This window comes from Thalassophryne amazonica, chromosome 3 (genome assembly GCF_902500255.1).
Source record: "Thalassophryne amazonica chromosome 3, fThaAma1.1, whole genome shotgun sequence".
Taxonomy (NCBI): domain Eukaryota; kingdom Metazoa; phylum Chordata; class Actinopteri; order Batrachoidiformes; family Batrachoididae; genus Thalassophryne; species Thalassophryne amazonica.
Window position 1 is genome coordinate 115920262 of NC_047105.1, and position 21656 is coordinate 115941917.

The 21656-nt window shown below is 50.3% G+C and overlaps 1 protein-coding gene across 1 annotated transcript in view; it reads left to right on the forward strand.

The window, feature by feature from the left end:
* The first annotated feature begins 2137 nt into the window (after positions 1–2137).
* The window catches only part of cass4 (Cas scaffold protein family member 4), a 63965-nt gene continuing 44446 nt past the window's right edge, over positions 2138–21656 (forward strand). Inside the window, exon 1 of the mRNA XM_034167359.1 lies at positions 2138–2248. Coding sequence (XP_034023250.1) covers positions 2243–2248 — 6 coding nt within the window. The 5' untranslated portion in view covers positions 2138–2242. The remainder of the gene's footprint in view (positions 2249–21656) is intronic.

Here is a 21656-nt window from a genome sequence, read left to right on the forward strand (position 1 = left end):
CAATGATTTGCAAATCATCTTCAACATCTATTCAATTGAATAGACCACAAAGACAAGATATTTAATGTTCAAACTGAAACTTTGTGCAAATATTTGCTCATTTTTAAATGGATCCCTGCAACACTTCAAAAAAGTTGGGACGGGGCAACAAAAGACTGGGAAAGTTGATGAATGCTCAAAGAACACCTGTTTGGAAACAGGTGAGTGTCATGATTGGGTATATAAGGAGCATCCCCAAAAGGCTCAGCCATTCACGAGCAAAGATGGGGCAAGGATCACCACTTTGTAAACAACTGCGTGAAAAAATAGTCCAACAATTTAAGAACAATGTTTCTCAATGTTCAATTGCAAGGAATTTAGGGATTCCATCATCTACAGTTCATAATATAATCAGAAGATTCAGAGAATCTGGAGAACTTTCTACACGTAAGCGGCAAGGCCAAAAACCAACATTGAATGCCCGTGACCGTCGATCCCTCAGGTGGTACTGCATTAAAAACCGACATCATTGTGTAAAGGATCTTACCATGTGGGCTCAAGAACACTTCAGAAAACTGTCAGTTAACGCAGTTCGTCGCTACATCTACAAGTGCAAGTTAAAACTCTACCATGCAAAGCGAAAGCCATACATCAACAACATCCAGAAACGCTGCCGCCTTCTCTCGGCCCGAGCTCATTTGAAATGGACAGACGCAAAGTGGAAAAGGGTGCTGTAGTCTGATGACTCCACATTTCCCATTGTTTTTGGAAATCATGGATGCCATGTCCTCCGGACAAAAGAGGAAAAACCATCCAGATTGTTACCAGCGCAAAGTTCAAAAGCCAGCATCTATGATTGTATGGGGGTGTGTGTAGGGAGTGGATAGCTAGATGACGCCATCCTCTCAACCTTGTTTTTTGGATACTTCAAAAACAGTAAATGCTGTCAGTTTGTAACTCACCAGTTTCAAAGAGCACATCATGTGGACAGGTCCTTTAAAATCTGCTGGGTAATATTCTTGAACAAGGTTCATAGTGAATGGGGTCATGAGAGAGAGGGACACCTTTTATTTTCTTTAAATCTGTGGCTTGTTGGACTGCTACTTTGAACCAGTTTCTGTAGCATGAGGTTTGAATGCAAATGTGGCTTGAATCTGGCAAGCTCATTGATCATGACATTAAACGTCCGGGTTTGCGGGATCAGTATTCAAGTCTTGCAAAAGTCATGAGCAAACTCCCGCCAAATCTTGAGGTTAACCATACCCATACTTGGTGTAGTGTCTTGTTTGACTTTGGTTGTAGTTGGCGACGGCTGCAAAAGAATCTGGAGAGCAGGAAACACAAAAGTTGGGCAGAATGTATGGGTACGGAAAGATGGCAACCCAGTGCCGTAGCAACATAAAGAACCATAATGCCAAGAACATAAAAGGTGAATGATCCCAGTGCAAGAAGTGGAAGAATTTGCCTTGAGCTGGATTTGACAAACGGGTCTGAACGCTATCCAACTCTAAAGTAGTCCAGATCTAGCCCCCCAAAAAAACCCAGTCTGAATGGGCTTAGAAGCGTTTGACAGCAGCAGTGCGGTAAACGAGGTGACGTGCACCACCAGCACACGTTCCCTGACCTGAAATGACCTGGTGAAGAAGCAAATTCTAAAGCAAATGTTCTGATACACAACTTTATCAAATATGCTTAATAACTTTTGGAAGACTGTGATAAAAGTCCTTCGCATGTTATTTTATATTATCCAGTGTTTGCGTTATGATCTTCCTTCCAGACTAGACTCGAAGGCCATGCCGCCACATTCCCCAAAACACATTCTCCCAGACGGTGCCCAATGTGTCGCTCAGGCAACAACAAGGTCAGCCACAAAAACTTTGGTCATAAATCGCACTCGGTGTGTGACGCGTTTGAGGAAGGATTCAAGAGAAGAAAAAAAATCCCCTTGTTTTTGTCTCAGACTAAACTGAGGTGATAAACTTCTGCTTTAGTTGTGGGGGAAGAGAACAAGAAGAGTGTGTATGAGTGTGTGTGCATGTTGGGGGGGGAAGCAGCACCTCTGAGGGGGGGGTTGTGTGGACCAATCAGGCTGCAGTGTCAGTGATGTCTCCGCCCAGCATGTAAAGTCGCCCAGCTCTTGATGACAGCGCAGACAATGAGCTGGTGAACCAGAGGACTAAATCCACACACACACACCAGAGGACGAGATGCCTCACTGAGACGGGACCCTGTGCACACTGGGACCCTGTGTGGAGCTGAAAACATGGAGGTGAGCCCTGCACTTCCACCTAAACCTGTGTTGGATGGATGTGATGTTTTTAGACATATTTCCGCACCTTTGACCTGCTGTCAGCTGTAACAGTAGATGTTTGAGACTTCATGACTCATTAACCCAAAACCCTCACGAGTCCATCTATGGAGTGCTGAGGAAACTGATGATCAAGACTTTAGTGTTGAGCGGTGTGTGTGCGCACGGTAAGACGGCCACACTGCCACGTTACAGCTGTCCCCATCCTCACGCGGGCGTGTATGTGTGTGTCATCTGGTCAAACCTCCTGCTCAGTGCCTCACACGGGGACCTTCTGCTTTACATGCAAATTAATTAATTTAATGATTCAGTTTTCCTGTATTATGTGGTTCTGTCCAAACCTGGATCCTTGAACACAACCGTGATTTATCCATAGTCGGTCCCAAGTGTTTGAGTTAAAGATTTATGAACTTGAGTTTAATATTTCAAGGTCATGCAATGCCAAAGGTCATGTGATCAATCGAAAGGTGATTATAGGAGTCATATTAGTGTTTAATAGTAACCACAGGTGTGTCTTTAACCAGTTCATCTGAACACCATAAATGTCACATTAAATGAAAGCGCTGGCAAAAATCCATCGACAAAATTATTATTGTTTTTCAGATTACATCTACTTTTCTGTTTGTTTAAAAATCTTTAGTAATAGAGTGCCTGATGTAATGGTTTTCAAAAAATGAGTTTTGCACGCTGGCTGGCAGCACAGATATGTGGAACAAGTGCATGTTTTATGGTAAAGTTTTCGCAGGCATTGTTTAATATATAATTAAGAAATAGGTATACTGCCAAGATCAGGGGTTTTTTTTGTTTGTTTTTTTTACATTAATGTAACTGGTTGGAAGGCATCACAGTGGCTTAGTGGTTAGTACTGTTGCCTCACAGCAAGAAGGTCATGGGATCAATTCCCACCTATGGCCTTTCTGTGTTGAGTTTGTGTGTTCTCTCCGTGTTTGTGTGGGTTCTCAACCACATCCCAAAGCATGCAGGTTAGGTGGATAGGAAACTTTAAATTGATCATATGTGTGTGAATGAGTTTGTCTCTTTATATGTCGCCCTGCGATAGATTGGCGTCCTGTCCACAGGTTGACTGCTGGAATAGGCTCCAGCCCAATTTCCCTTAGTTCTAAAAATTGGCAACCACTCAGGCAGACTACTAGTCCATACCCAAATCATGAAATTAGCCTTCTATGTGCCGCAGCCAGGGGAAACATGGGCGTGTCCTTGATCTCTTACATTTGCTGGAGAAACACGGCTCATGGCCAAAATGTCAGAGTGGACATTCCCTCATAATGTAAATGATGCTCCTCAACTTAGTCTCCTGAAATATTCGTTCCTTCTAACATTCCCCAAGGATCCCCTGAAGAGACCAGCGACCTCATGACTCCATTAGCTCTACTCAGGTATGTGTCAACCTCAAAGGTCAAAGACTTAGAGACATGAGGAAAAGACCAAAAAAGTTAATCACACACAGCCAAAATAAGTCAGTCACATCTAAGGGCTCCATCTCACAATGAGCAGGAAACAAGATGAATCAGCCAGAATAGGAAAAAAAGCCAAACTTTGAGGCGCAGTCGGGAGGGACGGACATTCGGACAGCCTCGTACGAATGCTGGGCAACTACTTAGAATGTGGGTGGACCCCGCCTCAACTGATTTGTGCACATCCCATGTGTATATGAATCCAGTTCAAATGGAGTTGGAACACAGTACGAATACCCAGAATGCTCACAGAATGCAGTAAGAATAATAAGAATGCACTCAAATGCTAAGCGGTGCGCCACCCGAAGTATGGGTGGAAGCCAAGCAAGGGGAGGGGTGTGGCAGAGCGAGCGCTGTGGCCCGCTATCTCTTGAAGATCTGCTGTGTCTTCCTGCTGGATGTCGTGTGATATCCAACCTATGAACTGTGAACATGTAAACCAGGATCCTGTGATGATCGCATAACTGCAGTGCATGGGGCTGTGTGTGTTCAGAGTATTACAGCCATAAGAACACCGACGTGCCCACCCTGTTGTGTGGGCCGCTGAAGAGGAGGTACTGCTGGCCCGCCACCACCAGAGGGCGCCCTGCCTGGAGTGCGGGCTCCAGGCACCAGAGGGCGCCGCCGCCTCACAGGAGCAGCCAAGGTGACAGCTGTCACCCATCACCTGAGACAGCTGACAGCAATCATCAGTCGGGTATATCAGCAGGACGGCATCTCCACCTCATTGCCGAGATATCGTTTCTACCAGAGAGGTGACGTATCAAAGCCTACTGAGTACACAGCATTTGACTGAGCTAGTTATTGGTTACTGTTCCAACGAGAGGTGGAGGTACCTTTCCTGCCGTTCGGAGTTCTGGGTGCAAACGCGCCCCCATCTAACTGTTCTTTTTCCCTCGCCAGCAGTACCAGGTCCGACACGCGGAGGCAGTGGCCACCTGGGAGTCCGGGACTTGGCGGCTCCAGTATACCCGGGGACCTGTGGCGGAGGAAGCCGTGTGGTTCCGGTCTTACCTTGGAGAGGCGTCTCCTATCTTCGAGCCTGCCCACACGACACCTTTGTGTATTGACTTTTGTCCAATTCTGTAATTGGTTGTATTCGTTGTGCACATTCACAACAGTAAAGCGTTGTTATTTTGACTTACTCCATTGTCCGTTCATTTGCGCCCCCTGTTGTGGGTCCGTGTTCCTACACTTTCCCAACAGGATATCTCGGCCAGCGTCATGGATCCCGAGGGGCGTCAACCGGCTGTTGAACGGCCAATGGAAGAACAAGGCGCACAGGCGTCCGCAGGAGGGGTAATCGGTGAGTTGCAGCGGATCCTCACCGCTTTCACGACTCGGTTAGATTTAATGACCGAGCAGAACGCCCTCCTGAACCGCAGGGTGGAGGCTCTCGCCGCGCAGGTGGAAGCGCGCCCTCCGGGCGCCGCTGCGGCTCTCCCTCCCGTAGACCCTGTGCGTGACAGCGACGTTCCACTGGTTGTCCAACGACCCCCCCCCACCATCCCCTGAAGCATACATAAGCCCCCCGGAGCCGTACGGAGGCTGTGTGGAGACGTGCGCGGATTTCCTTATGCAGTGTTCGCTCGTCTTCGCACAGCGTCCCGTCATGTACGCGACCGACGCTAGCAAAGTAGCTTATGTGATAAATCTGCTTCGTGGTGAGGCACGCGCTTGGGCTACAGCGCTCTGGGAGCAAAGTTCACGGCTCCTTCTGACATATGATGGGTTTGTAAGGGAGCTCAGAACAGTGTTCGATCACCCTAATAGAGGAGAGACCGCTTCAGCCGTGCTGCTGTCAATGAGACAGGGGCGCCGGAGCGCAGCTGCCTATGCAGTCGACTTCCGCATCGCGGCTGCGAGGTCCGGCTGGAATAACACTGCCCTCCGCGCCGCCTTCGTAAACGGACTGTCATTGGTCCTCAAGGAGCACCTGGTGGCTAAGGACGAACCGCAGGATTTGGATGGGCTTATCGATCTTGTCATACGATTAGACAATCGGTTAAATGAGCGCCGTCGGGAACGAGACGAAGGGCGTGGCCAGGCACATGTCGTCCCTCTCCCTTCCGGTTCCAACCGCGTTCCGCCCTCCCCACGCTCCACGGCCCCTGCGCTCCGTGCGATCACAGCTCCCCTGCTGACGAAGCTATGGACACGAGTAGGGCAACATTTAGGGCACCGGCCACACAGAGGAGGCTGGCCCGCGGAGCGTGTTTTGTTTGTGGCTCGATTGAGCATCAGGTACGAGACTGCCCCGAGCGGTTAAACACCAACGCCCGCCCCTAGACACTGGGCTAGGGGGGGGCCGAGACGTGCACATGGGACACACCCACATCGCCACACGACTCCCAGTTACAATCCTTTATGAGGATTTAACCCTGAAGGCCCCAGCACTGGTGGACACGGGCTCAGAAGGGAATTTGCTTGATAGCAAATGGGCCAGGGAGATAGGGTTCCCTCTGGTGGCACTTACCTCGCCTGTGCAGGTACGGGCACTAGATGGCTCCCTACTCCCTCCAATCACTCACAAGACACCACCAGTAACTCTGGTGGTGTCGGGGAATCACCGGGAGGAGATCAAGTTTTTTGTAACTCCGGCCACCTCCCGTGTGATTTTAGGTTTTCCCTGGATGTTGAAACACAATCCCCGGATCGATTGGCCGTCCGGGGTAGTGGTCCAGTGGAGCGAGACCTGCCATCGGGTATGTTTAGGTTCCTCGGTTCCTCCCGGTTCCCAGGCCAGGGAGGAGGTCAGAGCCCCGCCCAATCTAGGGACGGTGCCGGTGCAGTACCATGACCTTGCGGAGGTGTTCAGCAAGGATCTGGCACTCACCCTTCCCCCGCACCGCCCGTATGATTGTGCCATTGATTTGGTTCCAGGCGTTGAGTTCCCGTCCAGCAGGCTGTACAACCTCTCACGACCTGAACGCGAATCAATGGAGACCTACATCCGGGACTCTTTGGCTGCCGGGTTGATCCGGAATTCCACCTCCCCGATGGGTGCGGGTTTCTTTTTTGTGGGGAAAAAGGATGGCGGATTACGTCCATGCATTGATTACAGGGGGCTGAACGAAATCACGGTTCGTAACCGATACCCCTTACCCTTGTTGGATTCGGTGTTCACGCCCCTGCATGGAGCCAAGATATTCACCAAGCTTGATCTTAGGAATGCGTATCACCTGGTTCGGATCCGGAAGGGAGACGAGTGGAAGACGGCATTTAACACCCCGTTGGGTCATTTTGAGTACCTGGTCATGCCGTTCGGTCTTACAAATGCTCCCGCGACGTTCCAAGCATTGGTTAATGATGTCTTGCGGGACTTCCTGCACCGATTCGTCTTCGTATATCTAGACGACATACTCATCTTTTCTCCGGATCCTGAGACTCATGTCCGACATGTACGTCAGGTCCTGCAGCGGTTATTGGAGAACCGGCTGTTTGTTAAGGGCGAGAAGTGTGAGTTTCACCGCACCTCTTTGTCCTTCCTGGGGTTCATCATCTCCCCCAACTCCGTCGCTCCTGATCCGGCCAAGGTTGCAGCGGTGAGAGACTGGCCCCAACCCACAAGCCGTAGGAAGCTGCAACAGTTCCTCGGCTTTGCAAATTTCTACAGGAGGTTCATTAAGGGCTACAGCCAGGTTGTTAGCCCCCTGACAGCCCTGACCTCACCAAAAGTCCCCTTCACCTGGTCGGATCGTTGCGATGCCGCGTTCAAGGAGTTGAAACGGCGCTTCTCGTCTGCACCCGTTCTGGTGCAGCCCGATCCTAGTCGCCAGTTAGTGGTTGAAGTGGACGCCTCAGACTCAGGGATAGGAGCTGTGCTGTCCCAGAGTGGGAAGACCGATAAGGTCCTTCATCTGTGTGCCTATTTTTCCCGCAGGTTGACCCCGGCTGAACGGAACTATGACGTCGGCAACCGAGAACTCCTTGCGGTGAAAGAGGCTCTTGAAGAGTGGAGACACCTGTTGGAGGGAACGTCCGTGCCATTCACGGTTTTCACTGACCACCGGAACCTGGAATATATCAGGATCGCCAAGCGGCTGAATCCCAGGCAAGCCCGCTGGTCACTGTTCTTCGGCCGTTTTGACTTCCGCATCACCTACCGGCCCGGGACCAAGAACCAGAAGTCGGATGCCTTGTCCCGGGTACACGAAGACGAGGTCAAGGCGGAGTTGTCGGATCCACCGGAACCCATCATCCCGGAGTCCACTATCGTGGCCACCCTCACCTGGGACGTAGAGAGAACCGTCCGGGAGGCCCTGGCACGAAGCCCGGACCCCGGGGCTGGACCAAAGAACAGACTTTACGTCCCACCAGAGGCTAGGGCTGCAGTCCTGGACTTCTGTCACGGCTCCAAGCTCTCCTGTCACCCAGGGGTGCGAAGAACCGTGGCAGTTGTCCGGCAGCGCTTCTGGTGGGCGTCCCTGGAGGCCGACGTCCGAGATTATATCCAGGCCTGCACCACCTGTGCCAGGGGCAAGGCCGACCATCGCAAGGCTCCGGGACTGCTACAGCCGCTGCCCGTGCCTCATCGCCCCTGGTCCCACATCGGCCTGGATTTTGTCACGGGCCTCCCGCCGTCCCAGGGAAACACCGTGATCCTCACGATAGTGGACCGATTCTCCAAGGCGGCCCACTTCGTGGCCCTCCCGAAGCTCCCATCGGCCCAGGAGACAGCGGACCTCCTGGTCCACCACGTCGTCCGCCTGCATGGAATACCATCAGACATCGTCTCCGATCGCGGTCCCCAGTTCTCCTCGCATGTCTGGAGGAGCTTTTGCCGGGAACTGGGGGCCACGGTCAGTCTCTCGTCCGGGTATCACCCCCAGACCAACGGGCAAGCAGAGCGGGCCAATCAAGAAATGGAGCAAACACTGCGTTGTGTGACAGCCGCGCACCCGGCGGCCTGGAGTACTCATCTTGCCTGGATCGAGTACGCCCACAACAGTCAAGTGTCATCAGCCACCGGCCTCTCCCCCTTTGAGGTGTGTTTGGGGTATCAGCCCCCGTTGTTCCCGGTGGTTGAGGGAGAGGTCGGTGTGCCCTCGGTCCAGGCCCACCTGCGGAAGTGCCGTCGGGTGTGGCGTGCCGCCCGTTCTGCTTTGCTGAAGGCCCGGATGAGGGCGAAGACCCATGCAGACCGGCGGCGGTCCCCGGCCCCTACGTATCGCCCCGGGCAGGAAGTGTGGTTGTCCACCAAGGACATTCCACTGCAAGTGGCCTCCCCAAAACTCCAAGACAGGTACATAGGTCCGTTTAAAATTCTCAAGGTCATCAATCCCGCCGCAGTGAGGCTTCAGCTTCCAGCCTCACTGCGGATCCATCCAGTATTCCATGTGTCAAGAATCAAGCCCCATCACACCTCGCCCCTCTGTACACCCGGTCCGGCGCCACCTCCTGCCCGGATCGTCGATGGCGAGCCGGCTTGGACAGTGCGCCGGTTGTTGGACGTCCGACGGATGGGCCGGGGCTTTCAATATCTGGTGGACTGGGAGGGGTACGGCCCTGAAGAACGCTCCTGGGTGAAGAGGAGCTTCATCCTGGACCCGGCCCTCCTGGCCGACTTCTACCGTCGCCACCCGGACAAGCCCGGTCGGGCGCCAGGAGGCGCCCGTTGAGGGGGGGGTCCTGTTGTGTGGGCCGCTGAAGAGGAGGTACTGCTGGCCCGCCACCACCAGAGGGCGCCCTGCCTGGAGTGCGGGCTCCAGGCACCAGAGGGCGCCGCCGCCTCACAGGAGCAGCCAAGGTGACAGCTGTCACCCATCACCTGAGACAGCTGACAGCAATCATCAGTCGGGTATATCAGCAGGACGGCATCTCCACCTCATTGCCGAGATATCGTTTCTACCAGAGAGGTGACGTATCAAAGCCTACTGAGTACACAGCATTTGACTGAGCTAGTTATTGGTTACTGTTCCAACGAGAGGTGGAGGTACCTTTCCTGCCGTTCGGAGTTCTGGGTGCAAACGCGCCCCCATCTAACTGTTCTTTTTCCCTCGCCAGCAGTACCAGGTCCGACACGCGGAGGCAGTGGCCACCTGGGAGTCCGGGACTTGGCGGCTCCAGTATACCCGGGGACCTGTGGCGGAGGAAGCCGTGTGGTTCCGGTCTTACCTTGGAGAGGCGTCTCCTATCTTCGAGCCTGCCCACACGACACCTTTGTGTATTGACTTTTGTCCAATTCTGTAATTGGTTGTATTCGTTGTGCACATTCACAACAGTAAAGCGTTGTTATTTTGACTTACTCCATTGTCCGTTCATTTGCGCCCCCTGTTGTGGGTCCGTGTTCCTACACTTTCCCAACACACCCACTGTGTTATTACCACTGCAGCCATATAAATCATTAGTTGTGTGGATCAGCAATTTCAGTTAAATATATCGTATAGCAGACAAACACAGTGATATTTGAAAATTGAAATGAAGTTCATAGGATTTACCGAAAGTGTGCAATAATTATTTAAACAAATTTAGGCAGGTGCATAAATTTGAGCACCCCAAAAGAAAAAAATACATCAATATTTAGTAGATCCTCCTTTTGCAGAAATAACAGCCTCGAAACGCTTCCTAAAGCTTCCATTGAGTGTCTGGATTGAAGGTATTTTGGACCATTCTTCTTTACAAAACATCTCCAGTTCAGTCAGGTTTGCTGATTTCCGAGCATGGACAGCCCGCTTAAAATCACACCACAGATTTTCAATAATATTCAGGTCTGGGGACTGAGATGGCCATTCCAGAACACTGTACTTGTTTCTCTGCATGAATTCCTTAATAGATTTTGAGCAGTGTTTAGGGTCATTGTCTTGTTGAAAGATCCAGCCCCGGTGCAACTTTAACTTTGCCACTGATTGATAAACATTGTTCTCATGAATCTGCTGATATTGAATAGAATCCATGCGACCCTCAACTTTAACAAGATTCCCAGTACCTGCACTGGCCACACAGCCCCACAGCATGATGGAACCACCTCAAAATTTTACTGTAGGTAGCAAGTGTTTTCTTGGAATGCTGTGTTCTTTTTCAGCCATGCATACTGCCCCTTGTTATGTCCAAATAACTCAGTTTTAGTTTCATCAGTCCACAGCACCTTATTTCAAAAGGAAGCTGGCTTGTCCAAATGTGCTTTAGCATACCTCAAGCATCTCTGTTTGTGGCGTGTATGCAGAAAAGGCTTCCTCTGCATTACAGCATCATACAGCATCTCTTTGTGCAAAGTGTGCTGTATAGTTGAACGATGCACAGAGACACTATCTGCAGCAAGATCATGTCGTAGGTCTTTGGAGCAAGTCTGTGGGTTGACTATGACTGTTCTCATCATCCTTCGCTTCAGCTTATCTGAGATTTTTCTTGGCCTGCCAGTTTGGGTCTAACTAGTACTGTGCCTGTTGTTGTGAAAGTGACGTGACACGGACCCACAACAGGGGGCATTAATGAACGGACAATGGATAAACCAAAAGTAACAATTTAATGTTGTGAATCGCACAACAACTTACAGACAATAACAATATGGTGGACTGTCAATCATACACCAGGTGACGTGTGGGCAGGCTCGACGATAGAAGACGCCTGGAGAGAGAAGAGCTGGATCCCCACACAGCTTCCACCACCAACGGAGCTGAAGAACACCGGAGCCGCCAAGCCCTGCGCCCCAGGTGGCCGCTGTCTTCAGCAGTCAGACCCGGTACTGCTGGCAGAAAACAGAGACAGTCCAGATGAGTGTGAGTTCGCACACTCAGTAATCCCACAGTCTATCTTAAGTAAAGGAGGGAGAACCTCCACCTCCAATCACACACACGCTCCTGGTCAACCACTTATCTGAGTTGGGGTGTGAGGCGAAGCCGTCACTGTCACACCAAACGCCAATCCTCCAGATAAGGAAACACTCCAGGAAAACGGCTGCAATAGAAGTTCAGGTTAAACACACACAGTGTCAGTCAGCAGAGAAATTACCTGAATGGTAGTTGATTTCTCGGCGGGGAGGTGGAGTTGCAGTCCGGCCTTTATGGTGGTGGTGATGAGAAGTGAATGAGTGACAGCTGGTATGGATGATGAGTGACAGCTGTCACTCCAGGTTGCTCCGACGCCCTCTCGTGCTTGAAGCCCGCACTTCAAGCAGGGCACCATCTTGTGGTGGTGGGCCAGCAGTACCTCCTCTTCAGTGGCCCACACAACAGGACCCCCCCCTCAACGGGCGCCTCCTGGCACCCGACCAGGCTTGTCCGGGTGCCGCCGGTAGAAGTCGGCCAGGAGGGCCGGGTCCAAGATGAAGCTCTCTTCACCCAGGAGCGTTCTTCGGGTCCATACCCCTCCCAGTCCACCAAATACTGGAACCCCCGGCCCTTCCGACGGACGTCCAGGAGGCGGCGCCGGTCCGGGGGTACAGAGGGGTGAAACGTGGTGAGGTTTGATGTGGGACACATGTGGGACCTGGACTGAGGACTTTGAGGATGGGGGAAGGTCCGATGTATCTGTCCTTCAACTTTTGGGATTCCACTTGCAGGGGAATGTCCTTTGTGGAAAGCCAAACCTCCTGCCCAGGCTCATACGCAGGGGCTGGGGCACGCCGGCGGTCTGCATGGTTCTTGGCCCTCGTCTGGGCTTTGAGCAGGGCAGAGCGGGCGGTACGCCACACCCCACGGCACCTTATCAGATGGGCCTGGACCGAGGGCACCCCAACCTCTCCCTCCACTAGCGGGAACAATGGGGGCTGGTACCCCAAACACACTTCAAATGGGGAGAGGCCAGTGGCAGACGAGACTTGGCTGTTATGAGCGTACTCGATCCAGGCCAGATGGTCACTCCAGGCCGTCGGGTGCGCAGAGGTCATGCAACGGAGGGCCTGCTCCAGTTCCTGGTTAGTCCGCTCTGCCTGGGTGGTACCCAGACGAGAGACTGACGGTGGCCCCCAGTTCCCTACAGAAACTCCGCCAGACCTGGGAGGAGAACTGAGGGCCACGATCCGAGACAATGTCTGATGGAATCCCATGCAGACGCATGACATGGTGGACCAGGAGGTCTGCAGTCTCCTGGGCCGTCGGGAGCTTCGGGAGGGCCACGAAGTGGGCCGCCTTGGAGAACCGGTCCACTATCGTTAGGATGGTGGTGTTTCCCTGGGACGGCGGGAGGCCCGTGACAAAGTCCAGGCCGATATGAGACCAGGGACGACGAGGCACAGGCAGAGGCTGGAGGAGGCCTTGGGCCTTGTGGTGGTCAACTTTGCCCCTGGCGCAGGTGGTGCAGGCCTGGACATACTCCCGGACGTCGGCTTCCATAGACGCCCACCAGAAGCGCTGCCAGACCACTGCCCCTGGGTGACAGGAGAGCTTGGAACCGTGACAGAAGTCAAGGACCGCAGACCTGGCCTCTGGTGGGACATACAGTTTGTTCTTCGGACCGGTCCCCGGGTCCGGGCTCCGTGTCAGGGCCTCCCGGACGGTCTTCTCCACGTCCCAGGTAAGGGCGGCCATGACAGTGGACTCGGGGATGATGGTTTCAGGGGGGTCTGACAGCTCGGTCTTGACCTCCTCTTCGTGCACCCGGGACAGGGCGTCAGATCGTTGGTTCTTTGTCCCGGGGCGGTAGGTGATCCGGAAGTCAAAACGCCTGAAGAACAGCGACCAGCGGGCTTGCCTGGGGTTCAGACGCTTCGCGGTCTGGATGTACTCCAGGTTCCGATGGTCCGTGAAAACCGTAAATGGTACCGATGCTCCCTCCAACAGGTGTCTCCACTCTTCAAGAGCCTCCTTCACCGCAAGAAGTTCCCGATTGCCGACGTCATAGTTCCGTTCAGCTGGGGTCAACCTGCGGGAAAAGTAGGCACATGGATGGAGAACCTTGTCGGACTCCCCACTCTGGGATAGCACGGCTCCTATCCCTGAGTCAGAGGCATCTACTTCAACAACAAACTGGCGCTTGGGATCGGGCTGCACCAGAACCGGTGCAGTCGAGAACCGGCGTTTCAACTCCCTAAACGCGGCTTCGCACCGATCCGACCAGGTGAAGGGGACTTTTGTGGAGGTCAGGGCTGTCAGGGGGCTAACTACCTGACTGTAGCCCTTGATGAACCTCCGGTAGAAATTTGCAAAACCGAGGAACTGTTGTAGTTTCCTACGGTTCGTTGGTTGGGGCCAATCTCTCACCGCCGCAACCTTGGCCGGATCAGGGGCGACGGAGTTGGAGGAGATGATGAACCCCAAGAAGGACAAAGAAGTGCGGTGGAACTCACACTTCTCGCCCTTCACAAACAGCCGGTTCTCCAACAACCGCTGTAGGACCTGACGTACATGCTTAACATGGGTCTCAGGATCCGGAGAAAAGATGAGTATATCGTCTAGATATACGAAGACAAACCGATGCAGGAAGTCCCGCAAGACGTCATTAACCAATGCTTGGAACGTCGCGGGCGCATTGGTGAGGCCGAACGGCATGACCAGGTACTCAAAGTGACCTAACGGGGTGTTAAATGCCGTCTTCCACTCGTCTCCCTCCCGGATCCGAACCAGGTGATAAGCATTCCTAAGATCCAATTTCGTGAAAATTTGGGCTCCATGCAGGGGCGTGAACACTGAATCCAACAGAGGTAACGGGTATCGGTTGCGAACCGTGATCTCGTTCAGCCCTCTGTAATCAATGCATGGACGGAGTCCGCCATCCTTCTTGCCCACAAAAAAGAAACCAGCACCCATCGGGGAGGTGGAGTTCCGGATCAACCCGGCAGCTAACGAGTCCCGGATGTAGGTCTCCATTGATTCGCGTTCCGGACGTGAGAGGTTGTACAGCCTGCTGGACGGGTACTCAGCGCCCGGTATCAGTCGTACGGACGGTGCGGGGGCAGCGTGAGTGCCAGATCCTTGCTGAAGACGTCAGCAAGGTCGTGGTACTCAGCCGGCACCGCCGCCAGATTGGGGGGGACTAAAACCTCCTCCTTAGCTGTCACACCAGGTGGAACCGAGGATCCTAAACACTCCCGGTGGCAGGTTTCGTTCCACTGAACCACAACCCCAGACGGCCAATCAATCCGGGGATTGTGTTTTAACACCCATGGAAAACCCAAAATCACTCGGGAGGTAGAAGGTGTTACATAAAACACAATCTCCTCCCTGTGATTCCCAGACACCACCAATGTCACTGGCTGAGTCTGGTGTGTGATTAGTGGAAGAAGGGTGCCATCTAGTGCCCGCACCGACAATGGTGACGGTAAGGCCACTAGAGGGAGCCCATCCTCCTTTGCCCATCTGCTATCCAGCAGATTCCCCTCCGACCCCGTGTCCACCAGTGCTGGGGCGTGAAGGGTTAGATCCCCACTCAGGATCATGACTGGGATTCGTGCAGATTTACGGGGTTTCCCCGCGTGGGTATTGTGACCCACCCTTAGCCCAGTCTCTAAGGACGAGTGCTGCTGTTTTGACCGTTTGGGGCATTCTCTCTGTGTGTGCTCGGTAGAGCTGCAGAGAAAACACTCTCCACGGATCAGCCTCCTTTGTCTCTGATCTGATCGTTTTTTGGCCCTGCTCGTTTCCATAGCAACGTCAGCAGGGGGAGCTGTTGTCACGTGGAGAGCCCTGGCAGTGGAGCGTGGGGAAGTCGGCTCCCTTTCAGCCGGCTCTCACTGCCGCGATGCGGAAGTCGACTGCATACTTCGCTGCGCTCCGACGCCCCTGCCGTATCGACAGCAGCACACTTGAAGCGGTCTCGCCTCTATGAGGGTGGTCGAACACCTGTCGGAACTCCCTCACAAACTCAGTATAAACCGTTAGGAGCCGTGAATTCTGCTCCCAAAGCGCCGTAGCCCAGGCGCGTGCCTCTCCTCGAAGCAAATTTATAACGTAAGCCACCCGGCTAGCATCTGACGCGTACATGACGGGACGCTGTGAAAAGACGAGCGAGCACTGCATCAAGAAGTCCGCGCACGTCTCCACACAGCCTCCGTACGGCTCCGGAGGGCTTATGTATGCTTCAGGGGAAGGTGGGGGGGTTCGTTGAATGACCAGCGGAATGTCTGTTTCTGGCACACGGTCAACAGGAGGAGGTGCTGCAGCAGCGCCCTGAGCACGCGCTTCCACCTGGGCGGTGAGAGCCTCTATCCTGCGATCGAGAACACCGCTCTGCTCGGTAACTAAGTCCAACCGAGCGGCAAAGGCGGTTAAGATGTGCTGCAGCTCACCCAACACGCCTCCTGCTGGCGCCTGTGCACCTCGCTCTTCCATTGGCTGTTCAAGCGATGGTTGACGCCCCTCGGGATCCATGACGCTGGCCGAGAAATCCTGTTGTGAAAGTGACGTGACACGGACCCACAACAGGGGGCATTAATGAACGGACAATGGATAAGCCAAAAGTAACAATTTAATGTTGTGAATCGCACAACAACGTACAGACAATAACAATATGGTGGACTGTCAATCATACACCAGGTGACGTGTGGGCAGGCTCGACGATAGAAGACGCCTGGAGAGAGAAGAGCTGGATCCCCACACAGCTTCCACCACCAACGGAGCTGAAGAACACCGGAGCCGCCAAGCCCTGTGCCCCAGGTGGCCGCTGTCTTCAGCAGTCAGACCCGGTACTGCTGGCAGAAAACAGAGACAGTCCAGATGAGTGTGAGTTCGCACACTCAGTAATCCCACAGTCTATCTTAAGTAAAGGAGGGAGAACCTCCACCTCCAATCACACACACGCTCCTGGTCAACCACTTATCTGAGTTGGGGTGTGAGGCGAAGCCGTCACTGTCACACCAAACGCCAATCCTCCAGATAAGGAAACACTCCAGGAAAACGGCTGCAATAGAAGTTCAGGTTAAACACACACAGTGTCAGTCAGCAGAGAAATTACCTGAATGGTAGTTGATTTCTCGGCGGGGAGGTGGAGTTGCAGTCCGGCCTTTATGGTGGTGGTGATGAGAAGTGAATGAGTGACAGCTGGTATGGATGATGAGCGACAGCTGTCACTCCTGGTTGCTCCGATGCCCTCTCGTGCTTGAAGCCCGCACGTCAAGCAGGGCGCCATCTTGTGGTGGTGGGCCAGCAGTACCTCCTCTTCAGCGGCCCACACAACACCTGTGGTCTTCCATTTCCTCACTATGTTCCTCACAGTGGAAACTGACAGCTGAAATCTCTGAGATAGCTTTTTGTATTCTTCCCCTAAACCATGATGTTGAACCATCTTTGTTTTTAGGTCATTTGAGAGTTGTTTAGAGGCTCCCATGTTGCCACTCATTAGAAGAGATGCAAAGAGGAGAAACATTTGTAAATGGCCACCTTAAATACCCTTTCTCATGATTGGATTCACCTGTGTAAGGAGGTCAAGAGTCAGTGAGCTCACCAAACCAATTTTGTGTTCCAGTAATTAGTGCTAAATGTATTCAAATCAATAAAATGACAAAGGTACCCAAATTTATGCATCTGCCAAATTTTGTTTAAATAATTATTGCACACTTTCTGTAAATACTACAAACTTCATTTCACTTCTCAAATATCAGTGTGTTTGTCTGCTATATGATATATTTAACTAAAATTTCTGATCCAGACAACCAATGATTTATAAAGGAAAATCATGAAAATTATCGGGGGTGCCCAAACATTTGCATACAACTGTATTTTGTGGAGGACGTGGCATGTGCCATCGGCACTGAGCTGATATAACCATCACATGGCACTCCCAGGATGACAGGGATTCTATCACAAGCTGCAGCCTGGCTGTTGCTTGCCCTGCGCTGTGAGACGCATCTGGAGCCTTCCAAAGGTGAGTTTTTATTTCTATTTATATTGTAATGGCTTGGCGGAATAGTCACATCATCATCCCTTCTACAGACGGTGTCAATATCATAATATGTGTATTACAGCTGTGACTACCTGGTCAGCTGTACTGTGGCGCATCTGCTTGTAGTGTTACAGCTATGATGATCATAATATTTCACATACATTATCTAACCCATGGGAGGGACTGAAAATGTGTCTGTAATATAAGGTGTATTATGGACATATCCTCTCTTCCCCTCCCCCCACTCCCCTCTCCTCTCCTTTCCTCCACTCTCCTCCCCTCCCCTCTCCTCTCTTCTTTCCACTCCTTTCCTCCCCTATCCTCTCCTCTCTTCTCCTCTCCTCCCCCTACTCCCCTCTCCTCTCATCTCCATCCCTCTCCGCTCCTCTCCTCCCCTCCCCCTCCCCTCTCCTCTCCTCTCCTCTCCTCTCCTCTCCTCTCCTCTCCTCTCCTCTCCTCTCCTCTCCTCTCCTCTCCTCTCCTCTCCTCTCCTCTCCTATCTGCTGTGCACAGTGGAATAAACGGACGTGCATCACTCAGTTTCCCATGTGAAGCAGCTATGAGAATGAGCTCATCTCCAGCACTCTGTCCAGATAATGACCAATTTTGCTGATGACTAAATGCCAGCTTGAGTCAGCCCACATCTGATTTTCAGCAGTATTTAGCTTGAATATTTCACAACTAATTTTAGGATGTGTGTGGTTGTTTTTGTCATAGCACTTACGCAACATGGAAAACCACCAGCATCGTTCTCACAGCCACTCAGATGTGTGTACGTACCAGTACATGTACTGTATGTTTTTCTTTTATTTGCCGACACTATCTGTACATTATCTTGATAACTGATTAATCCCCTTTACACAGTATAAAAAAAACCCCCAAAATCACCATAATCACTAATTGTAACGTCGTGGCAACTTTTAAGTTCCACCAAAAGAAAAGGGGGAAAAGGCTTCCTTCAGTTTTCTGTCAACCTGTGGTTAAACTGTGGTATTATCTTGCATTCAAGGTCCCTCATATATGTAAATTTTGAACTTGTGTTGTTTTAATCCTCTGCATGTTTGATGCACAATGTGGAAAAAACGTGGCTGTTTCCATGCTTTTATATTTATTTTTGCTTGTTTGGTTGTTTTTTTTTTTTTTTTTAATGACGAACAACATGTCAACACATGTAGCTCAAGTGAAGCAGCAGAAGAGGAAAAAACCATGCAAAAAGGCTTTATCAGATCAAGAATAACAAAAGAAAACTGTGACTGCCTTGTGGTGCAACAGATAACTGAGACAATCCTGCAAATGTTCATAGAAGCAACAAATTCAGCACATTGGATTCTATGACATGTGACATATGTAACCCTGTAATGTGATATCTAAGCGTGACACATGGTGCACACTATTGCATTTTAAAACTCTATTAACCAATAATTTGCATACTTTTTTTGAACCAAAATGAGAGCAACTTAAAGTCTGACCCCTGTACAAACTGAAATTGACCTTTGTCACCATTCTTGCTGTTTTTAATAATAATAATAATACATTTTATTTGTATTGCACCTTACATTTCAAAGAAATCTCAAAGTGCTACAGCAAGGATTTAAAAACAGAATTAAAACAGATTTCAAAAACCATTTCAAACGATAAGATATCTAAAAGGCCTTTTGAAATAACAATGTCTTTAGGCCTTTTTTAAAGGCCTCCACACTTTGTGGGGCCCTCAGGGTCTTTGGGAGGGAGTTCCAGAGCCGAGGGGCCACTGCCCCATACCCCATAACCCCATAACATTCAGTCACAGATAGTCCAAACTATACCATTTTGGAATCTTTGTGATCAGACAAATAACGTGGTGTAGTTTTCAATTTTATTGGAGCATCTTTTAATTTTTGACCCCTGTGTAATTCTTCAATTGACCCCAACCTGGTTGCCTATAGAAAATTCAAGGGGCCAGTCCATTTTTTCAAAAGAGTAACATCTAAGGAGTATTTCTGTCAAATTTGGTGATTCTATCACCATTTGCAGGATTCCTCTGTAAATATGCTGTTATCTGCTGCACTATTGGCAGTATATATAGTTTTTGGAATAAAAAAATGCAGAAGTAAAGTTTGATAAATCTTTATATTGTTAACAAATAGGAAATTTGACTTCTTGTGGGGTTTTCTCTAAGTTTCCTGGTGTCCTCGAATGCAGCACAACGGTGTCCTGTTGACAGTAATAAAGCTTCAGTCCCACCGAATAATAAGCCATGAATAATGAGCCTGTCCGAGCCACCTTTCTCGCACGATAGTTGAATAAACCCTCTTGTAGCAAAAAAACCATGCTGCGTAGCTCATTATTCATCCTTCATTATTTGGTGGGACCAGAGCTTAATGTAATAATGCCACGTTGAAAAGCTACTAAGAACTGAATTCTCAGTTTCCAAATGATATGTGTTAGTCATTTTGAAATTAAAAGATGAAATGTCATGGTCATGAAGTGATGCCAACTGCACTTTAACACAAAATAAAGCTCTGCTGCCCTTCTTAGTGACACACAAGTAATGGTTTCCTTTCCTCTGCAGTTTTGGAGTCGCAAGGTCTTGAAGTTCAAAAATTACATTTTGGGTAAACTAAGCTTTTAACTGTACAAGTATATGCAGAATTTCTTCTTCCACCTCTAGATCTTCATCTCACATTTCTGTGGGGTCACAGGGCTCAGTATGTCCCAAAACTGAGCAACGATTTCAAATAATACTGCTTGGTCATTTCTGTAGCTCCTGTTAGCGGCATTTGTGACATTTCAGCATGAGCATACTCAGGAAAATATTTAAATACGAGTCAAATTTAAAAGCATTTTTATAGCTTATCGAAGACAGTCAAACAGCCTATAGGGTGGAGCTTTTCTCCCTGTTAAAACAGCCTATTAAGCCCCCTTTACACAGGGGGTTTAGTAGGCACCTCTGTCCAGCAGCTCTTGTGTGGTCATGAAATCGCGTCGAACGCTACATGACGCCAAAGAGGCACTTAGTTGCAGCAAGGACCTTACAAGGTGCTTTCAATATCCTCTCACAAACCGCCATGATCGCAGTGGGCAGTGGTCGCTGTGAAGTATGAAGCTGCACCTGATTTCTGCAGAAGAGTTGCCAAGCACCAGGCCAAATCTATCAGTAATTAGAAAGCAATCCTTCCCCTTGTCAGTGCAAATTAATATCAGCTGGTTCAGCATCAACAATTTTAGTCATACATGGGCATATCGGATTGGTTCTGAGTTGGCGTTGTTATAATGATCATTTACTACAAACAGATATTGGCACTAAACTTATGTTTTTTGCAGTTAAGATATGAAGAGCAGCAATTCACCCACAACTTCAGTGACATTAGTTTGAGGAGCAGAAACTGCACAATTTCAGTGAACTCAGAGTTTAATTGCTACAGTAGGTGGTTTCACCAGCTTTCTGGAATCCCCCTCTGGTGTCAGTATCATCTCAAACCCCATGTTTAGTTGAAATGTGGTATTGAACAGAGGAGTCAGAAGTACCTTATTTTGAAAGAAATACCCACAGATCTCAGTTGTATAAACCTCAATGAAAAAAACTAACCTTCAGCTTCTTGGGCCACATAACAAAGAAATAATACCAATTTCTTTTCAGCGGGCTTCAGCGTACACCTGGAGTGACTAATATCACTCCAGCATGGACCATCACCATCTAATAATATGATGGAGTTTGCTCCTTGATGACAACCTGACCAATCTGTGGATTGAGTTTAGATTATATTCTACTGTTTCTTTCAAGTTCTATACAGTTTAGATTTGATTTTACTCCTCCATCACTGCAGTCTAGAGGTTGGAAGGAGCTCCACAACTTTACTCCTTAAGCAGAGGTCAGTCAGTGTTTGCATATACTTCCACTATACATCATTTCTACTGAAAGAAGCATCCAGAAAATTCATAATCTCACCACCATCTCTCAGACATGCTCTGGAGAAGATTACAATCTACTGGGGCAAAGGTGTTCAATGAAGGAACCTCATAGTTTTAGCTCTGCTAAGAGAGTGGTTGATGGGTTTGATGCTCAATATGTTGTGTCCTTAAGCAAAACAGTGAACCCCCTAATGGGCTTCTTGCACAGTCACTTCTGTATTCTACTACTACAACAACAATAATAATAA